The following is a 15,063-nucleotide window of genomic DNA, read 5'->3' as shown; positions in this document are numbered from 1 at the left end:
CTCTACCACTCTGTGTCTCCAAAGCCTCACTGAACTGCCTGGATTGGGCTTGAAAACAAAATCATTTTTTAGCCCAGGCAGGCTTTGAGTTTATGACTACCTTGTGCCTGCCTGCCTAAGGAGGTAGGATTATAGCCTGTGCCACTAGGTTCAGTGCAGTTTAAAATGAGATATCTAAAATCTAATGGTAAAGTCAGTTTTTTAATTTTTATTTTTTGGTGGTTGTTGCTGTTTTTTTGTTTGTTTGTTTTGTTTTTTTGGGACAGGATTTTTCTGTGTAGCCTTGGTTGTCCTGTAGACCAGGCTGTCCTTGAACTCACAGAGATCTGCCTGCCTCTGCCTGCCTCCCTGAGTGCTGGGATTACAGGCATGTGTCACCTTGACTGGATTTAAAGTAATTTTTTGACCCCGTTTAAAAAAAAATCATTCATACTACATCTCAATGGTTATCCCATCCCTTGTGTCCTCCCGTTCCTCCCTCCCTCCCATTTTCCCCTTACTCCCCTCCCCTATGACTGTGACTGAGGGGGACCTCCTCCCCCTGTATATGCTCATAGGGTATCAAGTCTCTTCTTGGTCCCCTGCTATCCTTCCTCTGAGTGCCACCAGGTCTCCCCATCAAGGGGACGTGGTCAAATATGGGGAACCCGACTACGTGTGAAAGTCAGTCCCCACTTTCCACTCAACTGTGGAGAATGTCCTTTTCTTTGGTTAGATCTGGTTGGGGGTTCGAAGTTTACTGCACATACTGTCCTTGGCTGGTGCCATAGTTTGAGCAGAGCCCCTGGGCCCAGATCCGCCTGTCATAATATTCTTTTTGTAGGTTTCTAGGACCCTCTGGATCCTTCTATTTCCCCATTCTCCCATGCTTCTTTCACCTAGAGTCTCAATAGGATGTCTTCCCCTCTATCCACTTTTCTGATATGTGAAGATTTTCATAGCACGTGCCCACTTTTTAATCCCCCCCATTCTATTCATACCTGAAACAGATAGTTATATTTTGGTTTTATTTAATGTAATATAACTTTAACTGCAGTCTAATTTTCAAAGTTAAATTAAGTGTTTTAAAATTGGAAATATCTTTGGTTCAAATTAAGTTGTGCATACAACATTAGTTAGTACCTGTATTTTCAGTTATTTTATGAGTCTTTATAAAGGGTTCAGTAGAATGGGACATAACTGTTCATAATTAGTACCATTTTCCTTCTCCTGGCCCACCCTCTGAACTTTTAGGATTCAGGTCACATATCTACTTACCTCCTGAGTTTTCACCTGTTAGAAGATCCTATTAGCAGCCTTCCAATATTGATAGTCTGTTGCTATTTATATCTTATTGTGTTTGTATGTCTGTAATTTGTCTTGGATTATGAGTTCCTTAAATTTGAGTCGGTTGGTTTCCCTTTGTAGTAGATATTTAGAAAGTCTGTGAGAAAATGAATGTTTTGAATTAAGATTATTCAATTCTGTGACAACTGTGTGTATTTTTTTTGTTTATAAACAATAGGTACTGTGAATCCAGAAACCATTTCAGATTTTAGCATGTATAATCTCGAATTATTGATAATGATTATGGTATGCATTCCATAAGCCCTTTTAAATAGATCTGTGTTTTGCTTAAAATAATAAATGTAAGGAACTATTTAAGTAAAACTTTGGTATAAGAGACAGAAATTTGTATTAAGCAGCTATATAATTATCAAAGATAAGGAAAATAACTTTTTAATTACATCTGCTTGTCTTTGTCTTTTACTTAGTATCTCCAATATTCTTTTTCATTTTAAAGCTGTTTTAGTTTGGAATATTTTTAGACTCATAGGAAAGCTGCAAAGTAGGATAAGAGTTCGTATATACCCTGTAATAGCTTTAATCCATTTCCCCTGATCACTGACTTCGGATGTAATATTAGTGCCACTCTCAGAGCAAACAGAAAACTGTAAACTGAAGTACATACATGGTTCAGATTGTACCAGCTTCCCCACCATCTGTTTTCTGTTGTGCAGCCAGACCATATTGCACTTAGATTCATGTGTCTGCTTTAAGTTAGTTAATATTTCTGTAATTAACGTTTGTTTCCTGTGGCGCTTGCTGGACATAGTGCTAGAACCAAACTTGTGTTTCCTGCAAGAGCAGCACATGCTTTAGCTGACCGCTGAAAGCTAGATCTCTGTCCCTAGCAGGGGTTGCTCTTGACACTGCGGGCTTCGTATCTGAAGCCAAGTTCTTAGATGACTCTATCCTTGTGACAAATGTTCCTTTCAACATAACTTGAATGTTGCCTGGCTGTCCACTATTTTTGCTTTTTTTTTTTTTTTTTTTATTGAATTGTGTGCAAATCAAATAGGACCCACATTTTTAAAAAAGCAGCTTCATTAATTTATATAAATTTCCCTTAAAATATGTTCCACAGAGTACTAGGATTGTGCTATTTCCTATGGAAATTGGGGTGGTTTTTTTTTGTTTTTTTGTTTTTTGTTTTTGTTTTTTTAACCCATAAATTTGACGATCTCTTTGTTTTCTGTCTTAAGAGATTCTCATTCTTACTGGCCTGTGAAGGTGTCAGTCTGAATAAAGAAAAACATTGTTAAAGAAATGCAGCCTTATTATACACAGTCTTAACTTTGGACCATATATGTTTTCTTGATAATACTATCTAAATCCAGTGAAACACAAAGTCATATAGTTTGGATTAAAATGTTTGTTGCATTTTTAAAAAGATTTATTTAATATATATATATATATATATATATATATACACACACACACACACACACAATGTTTTGCCTACATGTACAACTGCACACCAGAAGAGAGCACCAGATCTCATTAGAGATGGTTGTGAGCCATCATGTGGTTGCTGGGAATTGAACTCAGGACCTTTGGAAGAGCAGGAAGTGCTCTCAACCTCTGAGCCATCTCTCTAGCCCAAATTTGACCTTAAAGACTTCAATATGCTTAATATCTCCCCCCCTCCTCTCAAATTGCTCTCCTTTGGTGTGGGAACTGTGTTGAGAAGAGTCTTATTGGCCCAGGCTGGCTTCAGGCTCTTCTTTATGTAGCCAAGGATGGCCTTGAACTCATGATCTTCTGTTAGAAGAATGACGAGATATTTCTGAAACTATTACAATATTAAGATTTAGGACATTCCCGCCATTCCTTAAAGTTTCCATTTATTCTTCAGAGTCATTCTTCCCATCTTGGGTCCCAGGAAATCACTACTTTGCTGGGAAACTGTTTTTAAGTAGCCTTCAATGAGTCAAGTCTTTCTGGCTCCTAAGCTCAGCATTAAGGGTGAATAGGTATTAGGCATGGTCTGAGGAGCTGGGTGACTTTAAGGAAAACTTTTACATTATTTAAAGGCATTTTCCTCTTTAAAAAAAAAGCATATTGTCAAATTCTTTTAATCACTGAAATTAAGTTATACACATGAAGGTGAAATGTTTCCCAAAGAATTTCATGTAATATATATTCATTAGCTGTGTACTGGAACTCCACACTGCCTCCTTTTTTAGATAGTCTCTTAGCTTGTGGCCCAGGCTGGCCTCAAGCTCCTGATCCTCCTGAGTTCCCGGATTGTAGCTGGACAGCATCACACCAGCTTTCCCTTCTTTCTAAGGAGGATGCACTTAAGCCAGGTTAAGAAAGTTTTGGTAGATTTAAGTTATTGTAAAAGGCTTTGAAAAAGCTGGACATTAAAAAAAAAAAAAAAAAGCTGGGTGTGGTTGCATACACCTTTGATCCCAGCACTTAGGAGACACAGACAGGCAGATGTGAGTTCAAGGCTAGCCCACTTGGCCTACAAAGTGAGTTCGAGGATAGCCAGGGCTACACCGAGAAAACCTGTCTTAAAAAATGAAAAAGGAGTGGGGCTTTGAAAATAAGAAGCACAAGATATTCTAGGTGATCAGTATGGTTTTCTAACTGGTTCAGTTTTGTCTAAACTTTTTGTAAAAATAATTCAGGTTTTGATAATTAAGGCTTCTTGAAAGCTCCTTGGAATACCTTTTGCTGAATGCTAGTGTGTAGGTACAATTTGGGTAGACTAATTAAACTTATGTGTCAGCCACATATAACTCACTAATATACATTTCAATATATGTTGTGATTGTTTTCTTGTCATTTATCTTGTTTTCTCCTAAAAGAAGACCTTGGGAGAAATGTGTGTATGCGCACAACTTTGTGTGCGTTTATAAACTTGTGGCTGTTGGGTTTAGTTAATAGTTTCTTTGACTCTACAGAACAAACTTGTCTCTGTGTTATGTGTGAATAATTATAATACTCTGTAAATACAACAAGGCTATGGTTTTTAGTAGTTATGAGACCATGATTTAAATAATTGAATTTTAGCTATTTTATATGGTTTTACTGTAAAAGTATTGTTTGATTCTTTACGAAAATGTTATGGGTGAAAACAGACAGTTTTTATGGTTTAAACCATGTAATTCTTTCAGAAATATCAAATTAACGGACTATATAATTATTTTTCTAAAAAATAATGAATTGAGTAAACATTTTGTAGGGTTTCTGGTAAAATAATATTCTACATGCATGATAAAGGTCATTCAGTAAAAATTTGTTCCACATTTCCAAATGTATATTCTAAACAGTGAGGGTTAAAAAAAACAAATTCAGAAGTGTTCTTAGATTCAAAATTATTAAAATAATTTGGTATTAGGTGATTTTCAATTGATAGCTTTATTTCTTATGGTATTTTTTTTGTCTTTCTATAGGGTTGAAAGACACACAGAAGTCTTCATGGATATAGTTGATACATTTAATCATTTAATTCCTACTGAACACTTAGATGATGCCCTATTTCTAGGATCCAACCTGGAGAATGAAGTCTGTGAGGATTTTAGTACAAGTCAGAATGTCTTAGAGGACTCGCTGAAGAACATGCTCAGCGATAAGGACCCTATGCTAGGATCTGCAAGTAACCAGTTCTGTTTGCCTGTTTTGGATAGCAATGATCCCAATTTCCAGATGCCTTGTACAACAGGTAATTCTTACTTTTTTTTTTTTTTTTTTTAAGTCTGCAATTTAAAATAAAGACTTTCCAGCAGCATCTTTTTTCCTTTTCTTTTTTAAAAATGAGTGTAGTGGATTTAGGGTTCTTTCCTTAAAATCTAGAGTCTCTTTTCCAGGCATCAGTAATAGAGAATTTCACTTAAATTTTCTTCCAAGCAGTGTATAGAGTTATTTTCAAGATGGTGTGGATGTAGGTAGAGTGACCATGTCATTTGTCACATGAGATGGGATGTTTGTGAAGACAAAGGGGTTGTTGTTACAAATTACGTCATTATAACATGAAAATTGGGACTCATGATAGAAATAAAGGTTGCCTGGCAAATGGGACACTGCTAGAGTCAGGAGTGAAGGCTGAATTGACCTTCAGCTTTCATAATTTACTTGGCTCAAATTACAGATTCTTTACTATTCTATATGTCTGTTTCAGAACCAGACAATGTACCCTAGACTATGCTATCCCCTAGAGTAACCATTAGCTATGTGTAATTATTACTCCAAATTAATTTAGCTACAGTTGAGATGTGCTGTAAAATGCACATTAATGTTTGCATATTTGTTATGAAAGAAGATTGCAAAGTATTCCATGAACTTCATTATGGTTAAAGCAATTTTCTGAAGATACTTGCTTAAGTAAGTTATGACAAGTTTATCTATTTTTCACTAAATTATTTTTATGAGTCTGTGTGGGTCTCAAGTGTTGCCTCAGGCTGGCCTCCACCTCCTGGGCTCATGCAGTTCTTTTGCCTGAGTAGATTTCTGTGCCTGGCTATTTTTTCTACTGCTACTTATTTGTTTATTTATTGAGATTGAACCCAGGGCCTTGCACATGCCAGGCAAATAACCCGTCATTAGTCAGGTATAAGCCTCGCCTGTTGTTTTATATGTGACTATTTGAACTTCTGAAATCACTCATGTGGCTTGAACTGTTGGAATGCACAGCTGAGACAGTAAGGAGAGTAGCTTCCTGTCAGGCTGAAGTACTTTTAATGAGAAGTGTCTTTGGAGTTGGGTATAAGGGTGAATGCCTATAATCCCAGCACTTGGGAAGCTGAAACAGGAGGATTTTGAGTTCATGGCCAGCCTGGGTTACATATCAAGACCCTTTCTCAGTGTCAGGGGAAACGTCAAGGATGGGGACACCTGACTCTTCCCCAGAGTAACTCACAGGTTTATGTGATACTGGTTGCTAATGACTTTAGACTGCTCCTGAAATATGTTTTCAGTATATTTACTATTTCTTTTTAATATTTTTTGTCCAGTATCTTAAATTTCAGTAGTAACTGAAGGTTTGGATGTCTGGATTGCTGTTGGCTCAGATCATGCTGCCTGAAGACCTCAACACTGGTTTCTAGGACTCTCATTTCAATCACTCCTTAATAATGAAGTGCTTTGAACTGACATGTTGTCAATAGTGTATCTCTGAAATAATTTATATTGTGTTGTTATCAGTAGGTCACTTTGTTACTTGTATTATCAAACGTTCTAAAATTTTACAACTGTTTTGTGTATGTGTTGTGCCTGTGTCTGAGTAGTTGTATATATCTTTACTGTTAAGTACTTTGTCCGCACATTGTTGGCTAGTTTAGTCTACATTCAGAAAAAACATTTCATACCTGTGCAGTTGTTGGAATTACAGTCATCACTGATATGTTTTGAAGGGTCTGGAACCAAAATGATTAGCATCTTGCTTGACACTTTCACTTAGAAAATTCTGGATCATTAGTAATCCTAGTATTTCTGCTGGTTATTTGAAATATCTTTTTAAATGATAGTTTCTGTTGATGTAAACGTTTTTACTTATGTAAAAAGGCCTCAGTTTTGGTGACTGTTTCTTTTCTAAAGACTTAAAATTCCTTTATTGAAATACTTTTGAGGATTGTTTATTAACACCTGTTAATAATTCTGAGTGGAAATGTTCTCATTAATGCGTTGGCTGTAATTGCCTGAGGTGTATAGTCAATGAACTTTCTGTATCCGTATGTGTATGGTATAAACGCTCTTTAAGACATGCAAGAGACTCTGAAGGACGCTTACAGAGATGCTAAAGTTACTCTGTTTGGGATTGTTTCGCTTTCAGTGTTTGCCAGTCAGTTAGGAGATAGGATTCATGATTCTTTTTGTCCTGTAAGATAGTTGGTTCAGTCAGAAGCCCACTCATTTTCTAATGGCTCATTTAAAAATTTTTATTTTGGTATAATACTATATTTCAGAAAGTTTCAAAGAAGAAATCTTATTGTAATCTAATGAAAATACTTTGTGGAAAGTAACTTTTCCAGCTAATGATAAATTTCTTCAGGGTTTTTGTTATAAACATGTCAGTTTCTATCCAGACGTTTGTACCTGGCTCCATAGATTTTTACTGATGGTCTTGACCAGAGCAAAGAAATGTATTTCTTTTTCTTTTTTTATACTGTAAAATTAGCAAGTGGAATAAATGGAATAATCTCCTTTTCTCTGTTCTGTAGAACCTGGTTTTTTCTGTAGTTGTTGAGAGGTTTCTTTTGTTGTTGGCAGAATTGGGTGGCTTGTATTATATTTTTGTTGTCTGTAGAAACTTGTGCCTGTACTCTCAATACTTGAAAGGCTGAGACAGGAAGATTGTCAAGAGGCCCATGCTAATAGAGAGGACCCCCTGCTCAGATGAGGACCATAGGCAGCACAGCCTCCCTGGGAGCCCCATAGTATGGGAGTAGGGGCTACCTCTGACATGGACCCTGTTGCCCACTCATTGATCACTTTCCTCAGTGGGTGGCCATGCCAGCCCACAGAGGAAAAGGAGGCAGGCTGTCTTGATGAGACTTGATAGGCTGAGTCAGATGGTAGGGAAGGAGGGCTCCCTTTCTGAGAATTAGGGGAAGGAGAGGAGGGGGAAAGGGAGGGAGGGGGCTGCAGTTGGGATGTAAAGTGAATAAAAACAAACTTAGTGTATTTAAAAAAAAAAAAAGAACCTGAGACCATGACAATAACTTGGTAGTAAACATAAGTAAGATAATTAGGTAAATAGCCACACCTTCTTTGGACTCTGTTCTTTAATAAACTGTCCCTTGAAGGTTTAAAAAAAAAAAAAAAAAGTTTCATGCTGGATCAGCCTAGATAGTGAGTTCCAGTCCAGTTTGGAGCAGAGAAAGACCTTGCTCATCAGACTTCATTTGTGCTGCTTTCCTTCTGCACAGAGTACTGTGGTCTGTAGTGACTTACAAGTTTTTTACCAGGAGTATATTTTACTGCCATTTCCGGCAGTTTCTTTTTAAAAATTAACGTAATTTTGCATATTCATAGGTCAGTGTGTTTCAATACTTATATACAGTACATGATGATCAAATCCATCCCCTTAAAGATTGACTTGTGTTGACAATTTCTCATTACTAATCATATTCTGTCTGTGTATTTAGCATCATTTTTATTTACTTCTACATCTTTTCTGTTTTGTCTTTTTAGAAATTTGTTTTAGAGTTTTGCTTTTTTGACATGCACTGTTATGTTTCCTTTGTCTGAAAATTTAATTGTGAAAGTTGTTAAGATCTTTAAATGCATTCTGTATATAACATTTTAAAATGGCATTCTATTGTAAATAGGGACAGTAGATTTTCTCTGAATTTATTTTTCCTTTCCAATAGCGTTGGGAACATTCCCCAAGTGTTGGGTTATTTTGTTGTTCATCTTTTGATGGTGAGTAGGAAATGTAGTGGTTTACTGTGGAATATGGATTGTTAGCCACGTCCTCTGCAGTTACTTGGGGGAAACACTAAATAGCAGGTTGAGAAGCAGTTACTAGTAAGTTGTATCTGTCCTGTCACCCCCCCCCCCTCTTTAGTTTAAGGTTAGAGAAAGGTGTTTATTTCTTTACGAGTCAGTGCTTGGATACAGTCATGAAGTTGAGGCAATACCTACTTTATTCAAAGTTTAGGTGTTAGTCGTCTTCCTGGACAAAAAGAGCCTACACGTAGTATTGTTTAACCAAATATATCTTGGTATCATATTCTGACCATGTTGATATAAAATTAGTCATCACACCAAGATACCAAACTTGCCAAACATTAGCTTACTCCTAAATTACTGCTTTGTACTTGTTATGAAAGTAATTTCAGCCTCAAGTTTTGGGGTAGTGTTTTCACAGTGAGCTTGCAGGCAGAGGCAGCGTATGAAGAAAGCCTCGAGTTCTTTTTTCGTAGAGGATGTCTATGAAGGAAGGTGATAAATGCTTACTGCTTTGGTGTTAATGTACCAGGTGGTGGGTAGAAGTGGTTTACCGGCCATATCTCATTACATCTTCGGGATACCTTAAAAGCTGTAGCTATATTCATAGTAATTGTATCAGTTACATTCTGTTGCTGTGGTAATGTGCCAGGACCAAGAGCAATTTAAGGAAGAAGAGATTTATTTTGGCTTACAGTTCTAGAGTGCTGGCGTCCATAATGATAGGGAAGGCATGGCAGTTGAAGGTTAGTGTAGGATACTGGCTTATCATTGTCAGCCGCACACAGGAGGCAGAGAGAACGGGGGGGGGGGGGACGACTAAACCCTCAACGTCTGCCCCAGTGATGTACTTTGTCCAGCAAGTTGTTTTTTTGTTTTTTTTGTTTTTTTTTTAGGATTTATTTATTGTATGTGAGTGCTTTATCTGCAGAAGAGGGCATCAGATCACATTATAGATGGTTGTGAGCCACCTTCTGGTTCCTGGGAATTGAACTCAGGACCTTTGGAAGAGCTCTTAACCACTGAGCCATCTCTCCAGCCCCCAGCAAGTGTATCCCCTGCCCCGAGCCCCCCCCCCCCCACAGCCCCCCTCTCCCCAAGACAGGGTTTCTCTGTGTAGCCTTGGCTGGCCTGGACTTTCTTGGTAGATCAGGCTGGCCTTGAAGTCACAGAGAGCCACGTGCCTCTGCCTCTGCCTCCCGAGTGCTGGGATTAAAGGCATGTGCCACCACTGCCTGGCTAGCAGTTATTTTTTATTTTTTAAAAGATTTTATTTTATGTATGAGTGCTTTATCTGCATATACACCTGTATGCCAGAAGAGGGCATCAGATTCCAGTACAGTTGGTTCTGAGCCACCATGTGGTTGCTGGGGATTGAACTCAGGACTCCTGGAATAGCAGACAGTGCTCTTATCCACTAAACCATCTCTCCAGCCCCACTACAGCAGTTATTAACAGGCTTCTATATGGTTACTTTCCCAAGTTCATTAATAAAAAAGCCACAGTACTAAGATTGGACTAGCACCTTAAGTTTTCAGCTGCTTATGTAGTTGAGTGCTCTTGAAATCAGGGCTCTAAAGCTGGTTCTCAAATTTCATTTAGCTTTAATTTCAGTTAGGGTGAAGTTTTTTTTTTTTTATTATTTATTTATCTATTTAAATTTTTCCCCCCTCACAGACAGGGTTTCTCTGTGCAGCCTTTGCTGTTCTAGATTCACTTTGTAGAACAGCCTGGCCTCGAACTCACAGTGATCTGCCTACGTCTGCCTCCTAAGTGCTGGGATTAAAGGAATGCGCCACCATGCCCTGCTAGGGTAAAGTGTTAAAAAGTCTTTTAGAAGGATAAAGAGGCTAAAAAATTTTTAATGGCTGGGTTTAGGGGAGATTTATTAGAGTCTGCAATGGCTTATAATTATTAAGGCCGAGGGTGTTAACAGGTGGGTTGGGGGAGGAGAGACATAAACAGAACAATTGGCTAGTGATTCAGTTGATTGTGCAAATAGATGCTCTTAAATACATGCAGTGAATCAGCACCAGTGGATAGAAGCACATGACAAGCTGTCCTATACATTGTGTGCCAGGCGGCTATTATTTCAGGGTGGAATTCACTTAGCTACAAGGAAGAGAAAATCACCTTTGCCCCCATTTATTTTTTACCCAGGTATAGCTTAACCAATCCTTCTCTCTTATTCATACTTACGCGCGTGCGCGCACACACATACACACACAATGTATATCCCATATTATATGGCCATTTCAGATTGTTAATAAACACAACAAAGTTAAATGAAACAGTTTGCTTCTATGAACACAATGTATGTTACATACATGTTATTTATATAGGCAGTAGAGAAGTAGGCACTTAGTAAATCTTGACTTGAAAACAGTAAACAGCAAAAAAAGGATAAGGTGTGGGAACAGGAGGCCAGACAGTGAGCAGGTGTGCTGCAGATGGCACTGCTGCAAATTCTAACAAAAGCATTAGAAGAAGCCTGTACTGTAAAGGATCAAGACCTAGTGCTTTCAGTAAAATTATTTTGGACACTAAGCTAGAATTTCTATCCAGAGTTTTATTTTAATGTTTAATAAATGACAGTCTTTTTAACAGTATACTTTCAGGGAACATAGACTATAGACTTTTTATTATATTTTGAACACAGACCTTTTAAAAAAGTCCCTCAGTGTATCCCCATGTAAACACTACTATGGGATTAATGAAGATTAATTAGTGTGACACAATCTCAAGATGGGTTTTTCAGTTATTTTTCAAATAGCTTTTCCTAGATATAAGTTATATGATACCATTTGAGAGTTGCTAAGACTATGACGTTTTACCTGTTATCATTTGTCAGTTAAGTGCATAGGGATAAGATTGTAAAAACTAGCCAGGCAGTGGTGGTGCGTTGCCTTTAATACCAGTACTTGGGAGTCAGAGGCAGGCAGATCTTTGTGAGTTCGAGGCCAACCTGGTCTACAAAGTGAGGCCAGGACAGCCAAGGCTATACAGAGAAACTTCGTCTCGGAAAAACAAAAACAAAACAAAATAAGCAAACAAAAGATTGTAAAAACTTAAAGGGGTTAATAGGATTGTTTGTTTAACTAGGAGTTTGCTCTGCTATCCTGTGGAAGATGGCCAAGAAGTGATGCGGGCTTCTCTGTAGTATGTCCAGTAAAAGAGAGGAGATGGGATAGTATTGGACGTGCAGCTTAACTTGGTCATGGTTTTTATAAAGTGATAAGTTACACGAGTAAATTCCTGTACTGTTCATCGTTGGTTGAATAGTTGTCCCTGGGGTTTTCTTTCCAGTTAAGGCAGCATTGCCAAGTCCCTGCCACCATTTTCACCACAGCGCTGCCTGCCTGCGTTTGGAGTTTGTTATCCTTGATCTTTTCTCCCTGTACTCTCCTATTTTCCATCTTTATTGAGTTAGTTAGAAAATCTTCCTAGAAGATTTCTCAACTGAAGTTTCTGGTGTGAATACCATGCTTTTCTGTCCATTCCTCTCTCAAATATGCTATGCTAGTTCTGACATTATTGTTACAGACTTTAACTTTTGCTGTAAATGCAGTATAACAGTTACCAAATGTATGCTTAAAAGAGGAAAACTGTCATGAAGTCAATTACAAAGAACTTTAAGTCTGAGGATAGCTAAACAGTGACATTGTTGAATGCTAAGCTGCTGTAGGCCGCTGTTCCTGGTAAAGCCAGTTTCCTGTGACACTCTTGAGATGGGGATGAAGCGCCTGCCTGGTGTGGCTGTAGGACTGCATGGATGCCAGCTGCAGTGGTGAGATGTGAAAAGAACCTCTTGTGTTGAGTGGACAATGCTAGTTTAGTTTAGAGGAGTCATCATAACACATACTGACATTGTTATATGAAAAATGATTATATTTTGACAGCCTTACTCTTTTAGTAGGAAAAAATACTTGCTGGGACCACAGCCTTCCTCCATGTGCCTTCACTTGCACCACAGTGCCTGGCTCTAGTCTCATTTTTTTTTTTTTTCCTCGATTTTTTTTCATGCACGTGCCTGTGCATAGGTATCAGTGTATTAGCGCTGCAGTCTACGGGAGTCCTAGCTATTAGGTGTTCCTGGAGCTGGAGTTGCAAGTGTTTGTTAGGTACCTAATGTCGTACTAGGAATTGTACTTGGCCCCTGGAAGATCCTTGCATGATCTTTACTACTGAGCTATTTCTCTAACTCGCCAAATTTTATTTTTATACTCTGTACTCTCAACTTAGAATTTAAGTAAGCTTATCATATTTTCATACACTGCTTTTAACATATTGATATGTAACATATTCAGGGCTATTTGTATATTTATACATGTTAGTGTGGAATCTGTAAGGTTTATGGGGGTTGGTGAGATAGCTCATGGGTAAAGGTATCACTGTCAAGCCTAATGACTAGAGTTCAATCCATAAGAACCACATGGCAGAAAGAGAGAAACAACTCTCACAAGTTGGCCTTTGACCTTTACTTGCACTACTCTCCCCAGCCCCCATCTCCCACCCTGAGATAAATAAATGTAGTAAAGATAAAAAGCTTTTTAGGCACCGAACTTGGTGCCTCTGGTGGCTAAGGCAGGAGGATTGCTGGAAGTTAGAGACCAGTCTGGGCTTCATAATTAAAAAAAAAAAAAACAAACCAAACAGAAATCTTCTCCAAATAAAACTGCTTTCCAGCAAAGAAAAGCAAAAGAATCTAGACCCTGTGTTCATGTACGTTGGTGACAGGCATGTTTGGGCAGAGAAGCAAGCAGTCTATGATTTTTTTTTTTTAATTTTAAAAATTATTTTTATCATTGTGGGTTTGATTCTTCGCATTGAACTCTGTCATGTTTGTGTGTTCACTATTTCTGCCCTTTGTTTCCTTTTTTTTTTTTTTTTCAATGTGAAAGGTTCATGAGATGTTTTTCTGAACTTTTTATCTTGGTCTAATTAACTCTATAATTATTAATATTAACTCTTTCCTGTCGAGAAGAACATAGAATATAAAATCTTTTTTTGGTTGCTGGTGTTTTGTTTTTTGTTTTGTCTTTTGAGACAGGGGTTCCTCTGTGTAACATTGGTTGTCCTGGACTCACTTTGTAGACCAGGCTGGCCTCAAAATCACAGTGATCCACCTGCCTCTGCCTTCATAGGCTTTCACCACCATTCTCAGCTTTCCCCCTACCCTCTTATGCACCCCCCACTCCAGATAGGATTTCTTTGTTGCAGAGTCCTGCCTGTCCTGGATTCTCTTTGTAGACCCGGCTAGCCTTGAACTGGATTCTCTTTGTAGACCGGGCTAGCCTTGAACTCACAGAGATCTACCTGTCTCTGCCTCCATAAAATCTTTAAGTACTTTACTCTGTTAGGTTTTAAGGAAGCTGTGCAGAAAGAGTTCTCACTAAAGATAGAGTGATGTGGGAACCAGCAGTGCAGGAAGAATCTTGGAGACAGTGCCTTGTCCCTGACTCATTTGTTCTTGGGTTTGATGTACCTAGTTGGTTTTTGTAATTTCATGGTAGTGGCAGGTCCTGTTTTTAAAGAAGGAAAGCCTCGTTGATGACTGGATTACCCACTTCACAGTCTTAGGTATTCCCTACCTTCCTGCTGACTCCAGACACCTCCAGCCTTTGCTTTTTCCTGTCTGTTGTTGTTGTGGACTTATTTCTAAGTTCTGACTTACTTGTTGCAGCTATTTTAACAGTATGGCCTAATAATGTATATTTATGCTATAATTATTATTACAGCAGTAATTTCTAACCCTCTAGCAATCAATCAAGACACAGATACCTGTTATGTTTTAAAATAGCCTTAGTCAACCTGGGGCAGGGCACATATTAATTCCCTAAATTACCTCCCATAATGGGGCAGGTATCCCATACCTGCCCCAGTCCCATGCCATTTGCTTCTAATAACTTCTATCAAGCTACCTCCCATCCATAATCCCAAATACTTGCTAATTATCATCATCTGGGCCAAATCGCCATCCATGCCGGCCGTGTGCTTTGCCTCCACCTAACCCATGGCGCAGCCTCCTTCTTCCTGTCCTCCTCCCAAGGTTCTCTCTTGTCTCCCCAAGCCCTGGAACCTTAGCCATACCTATCCTATTTGCCCTGCCCAGGTGTCATGGCCTTTTATTGGACAAACAGGTTAGGCTCTTAGGCAAGGTACTGGTGGGGCACAGAGACAGCACGCAGAAATTAGTATCAAGATACACCATACTAACCTCCAGCACTTACTAATGGGGTTATGTGGATCTAGAATAGTTGACCACAGTTTTAGATAGCGCTAGGTTTACCTAAGACTGAAAACATCTCTTTTTGACATTGTGGCTCTTGTGTATCACAGCCT

General features: G+C 38.5%; 1 protein-coding gene across 8 annotated transcripts in view; it reads left to right on the top strand.

Moving 5' to 3' along the window:
* Positions 1-15,063, top strand: part of Phf3 (PHD finger protein 3) — a 75,086-nt gene that overhangs the window by 7,679 nt on the left and 52,344 nt on the right. For 4 of the 8 annotated variants that reach the window (XM_051153008.1, XM_051153004.1, XM_051153003.1 and 1 more), the window contains exon 2: positions 4,728-4,996. The exons of 1 other annotated variant lie outside the window; for it this stretch is intronic. In XM_051153008.1, coding sequence (XP_051008965.1) covers positions 4,728-4,996 — 269 coding nt within the window. Of the gene's footprint in view, positions 1-4,727; positions 4,997-15,063 lie in introns of those variants that run through there. 3 more of the 8 variants (XM_051153006.1, XM_051153007.1, XM_051153009.1) reach the window with 2 other exon arrangements.

Source organism: Acomys russatus, chromosome 11 (assembly GCF_903995435.1).
Source record: "Acomys russatus chromosome 11, mAcoRus1.1, whole genome shotgun sequence".
NCBI classification, from domain to species: Eukaryota; Metazoa; Chordata; class Mammalia; order Rodentia; family Muridae; genus Acomys; species Acomys russatus.
This window is presented reverse-complemented; position numbering and strand designations above follow the sequence as displayed.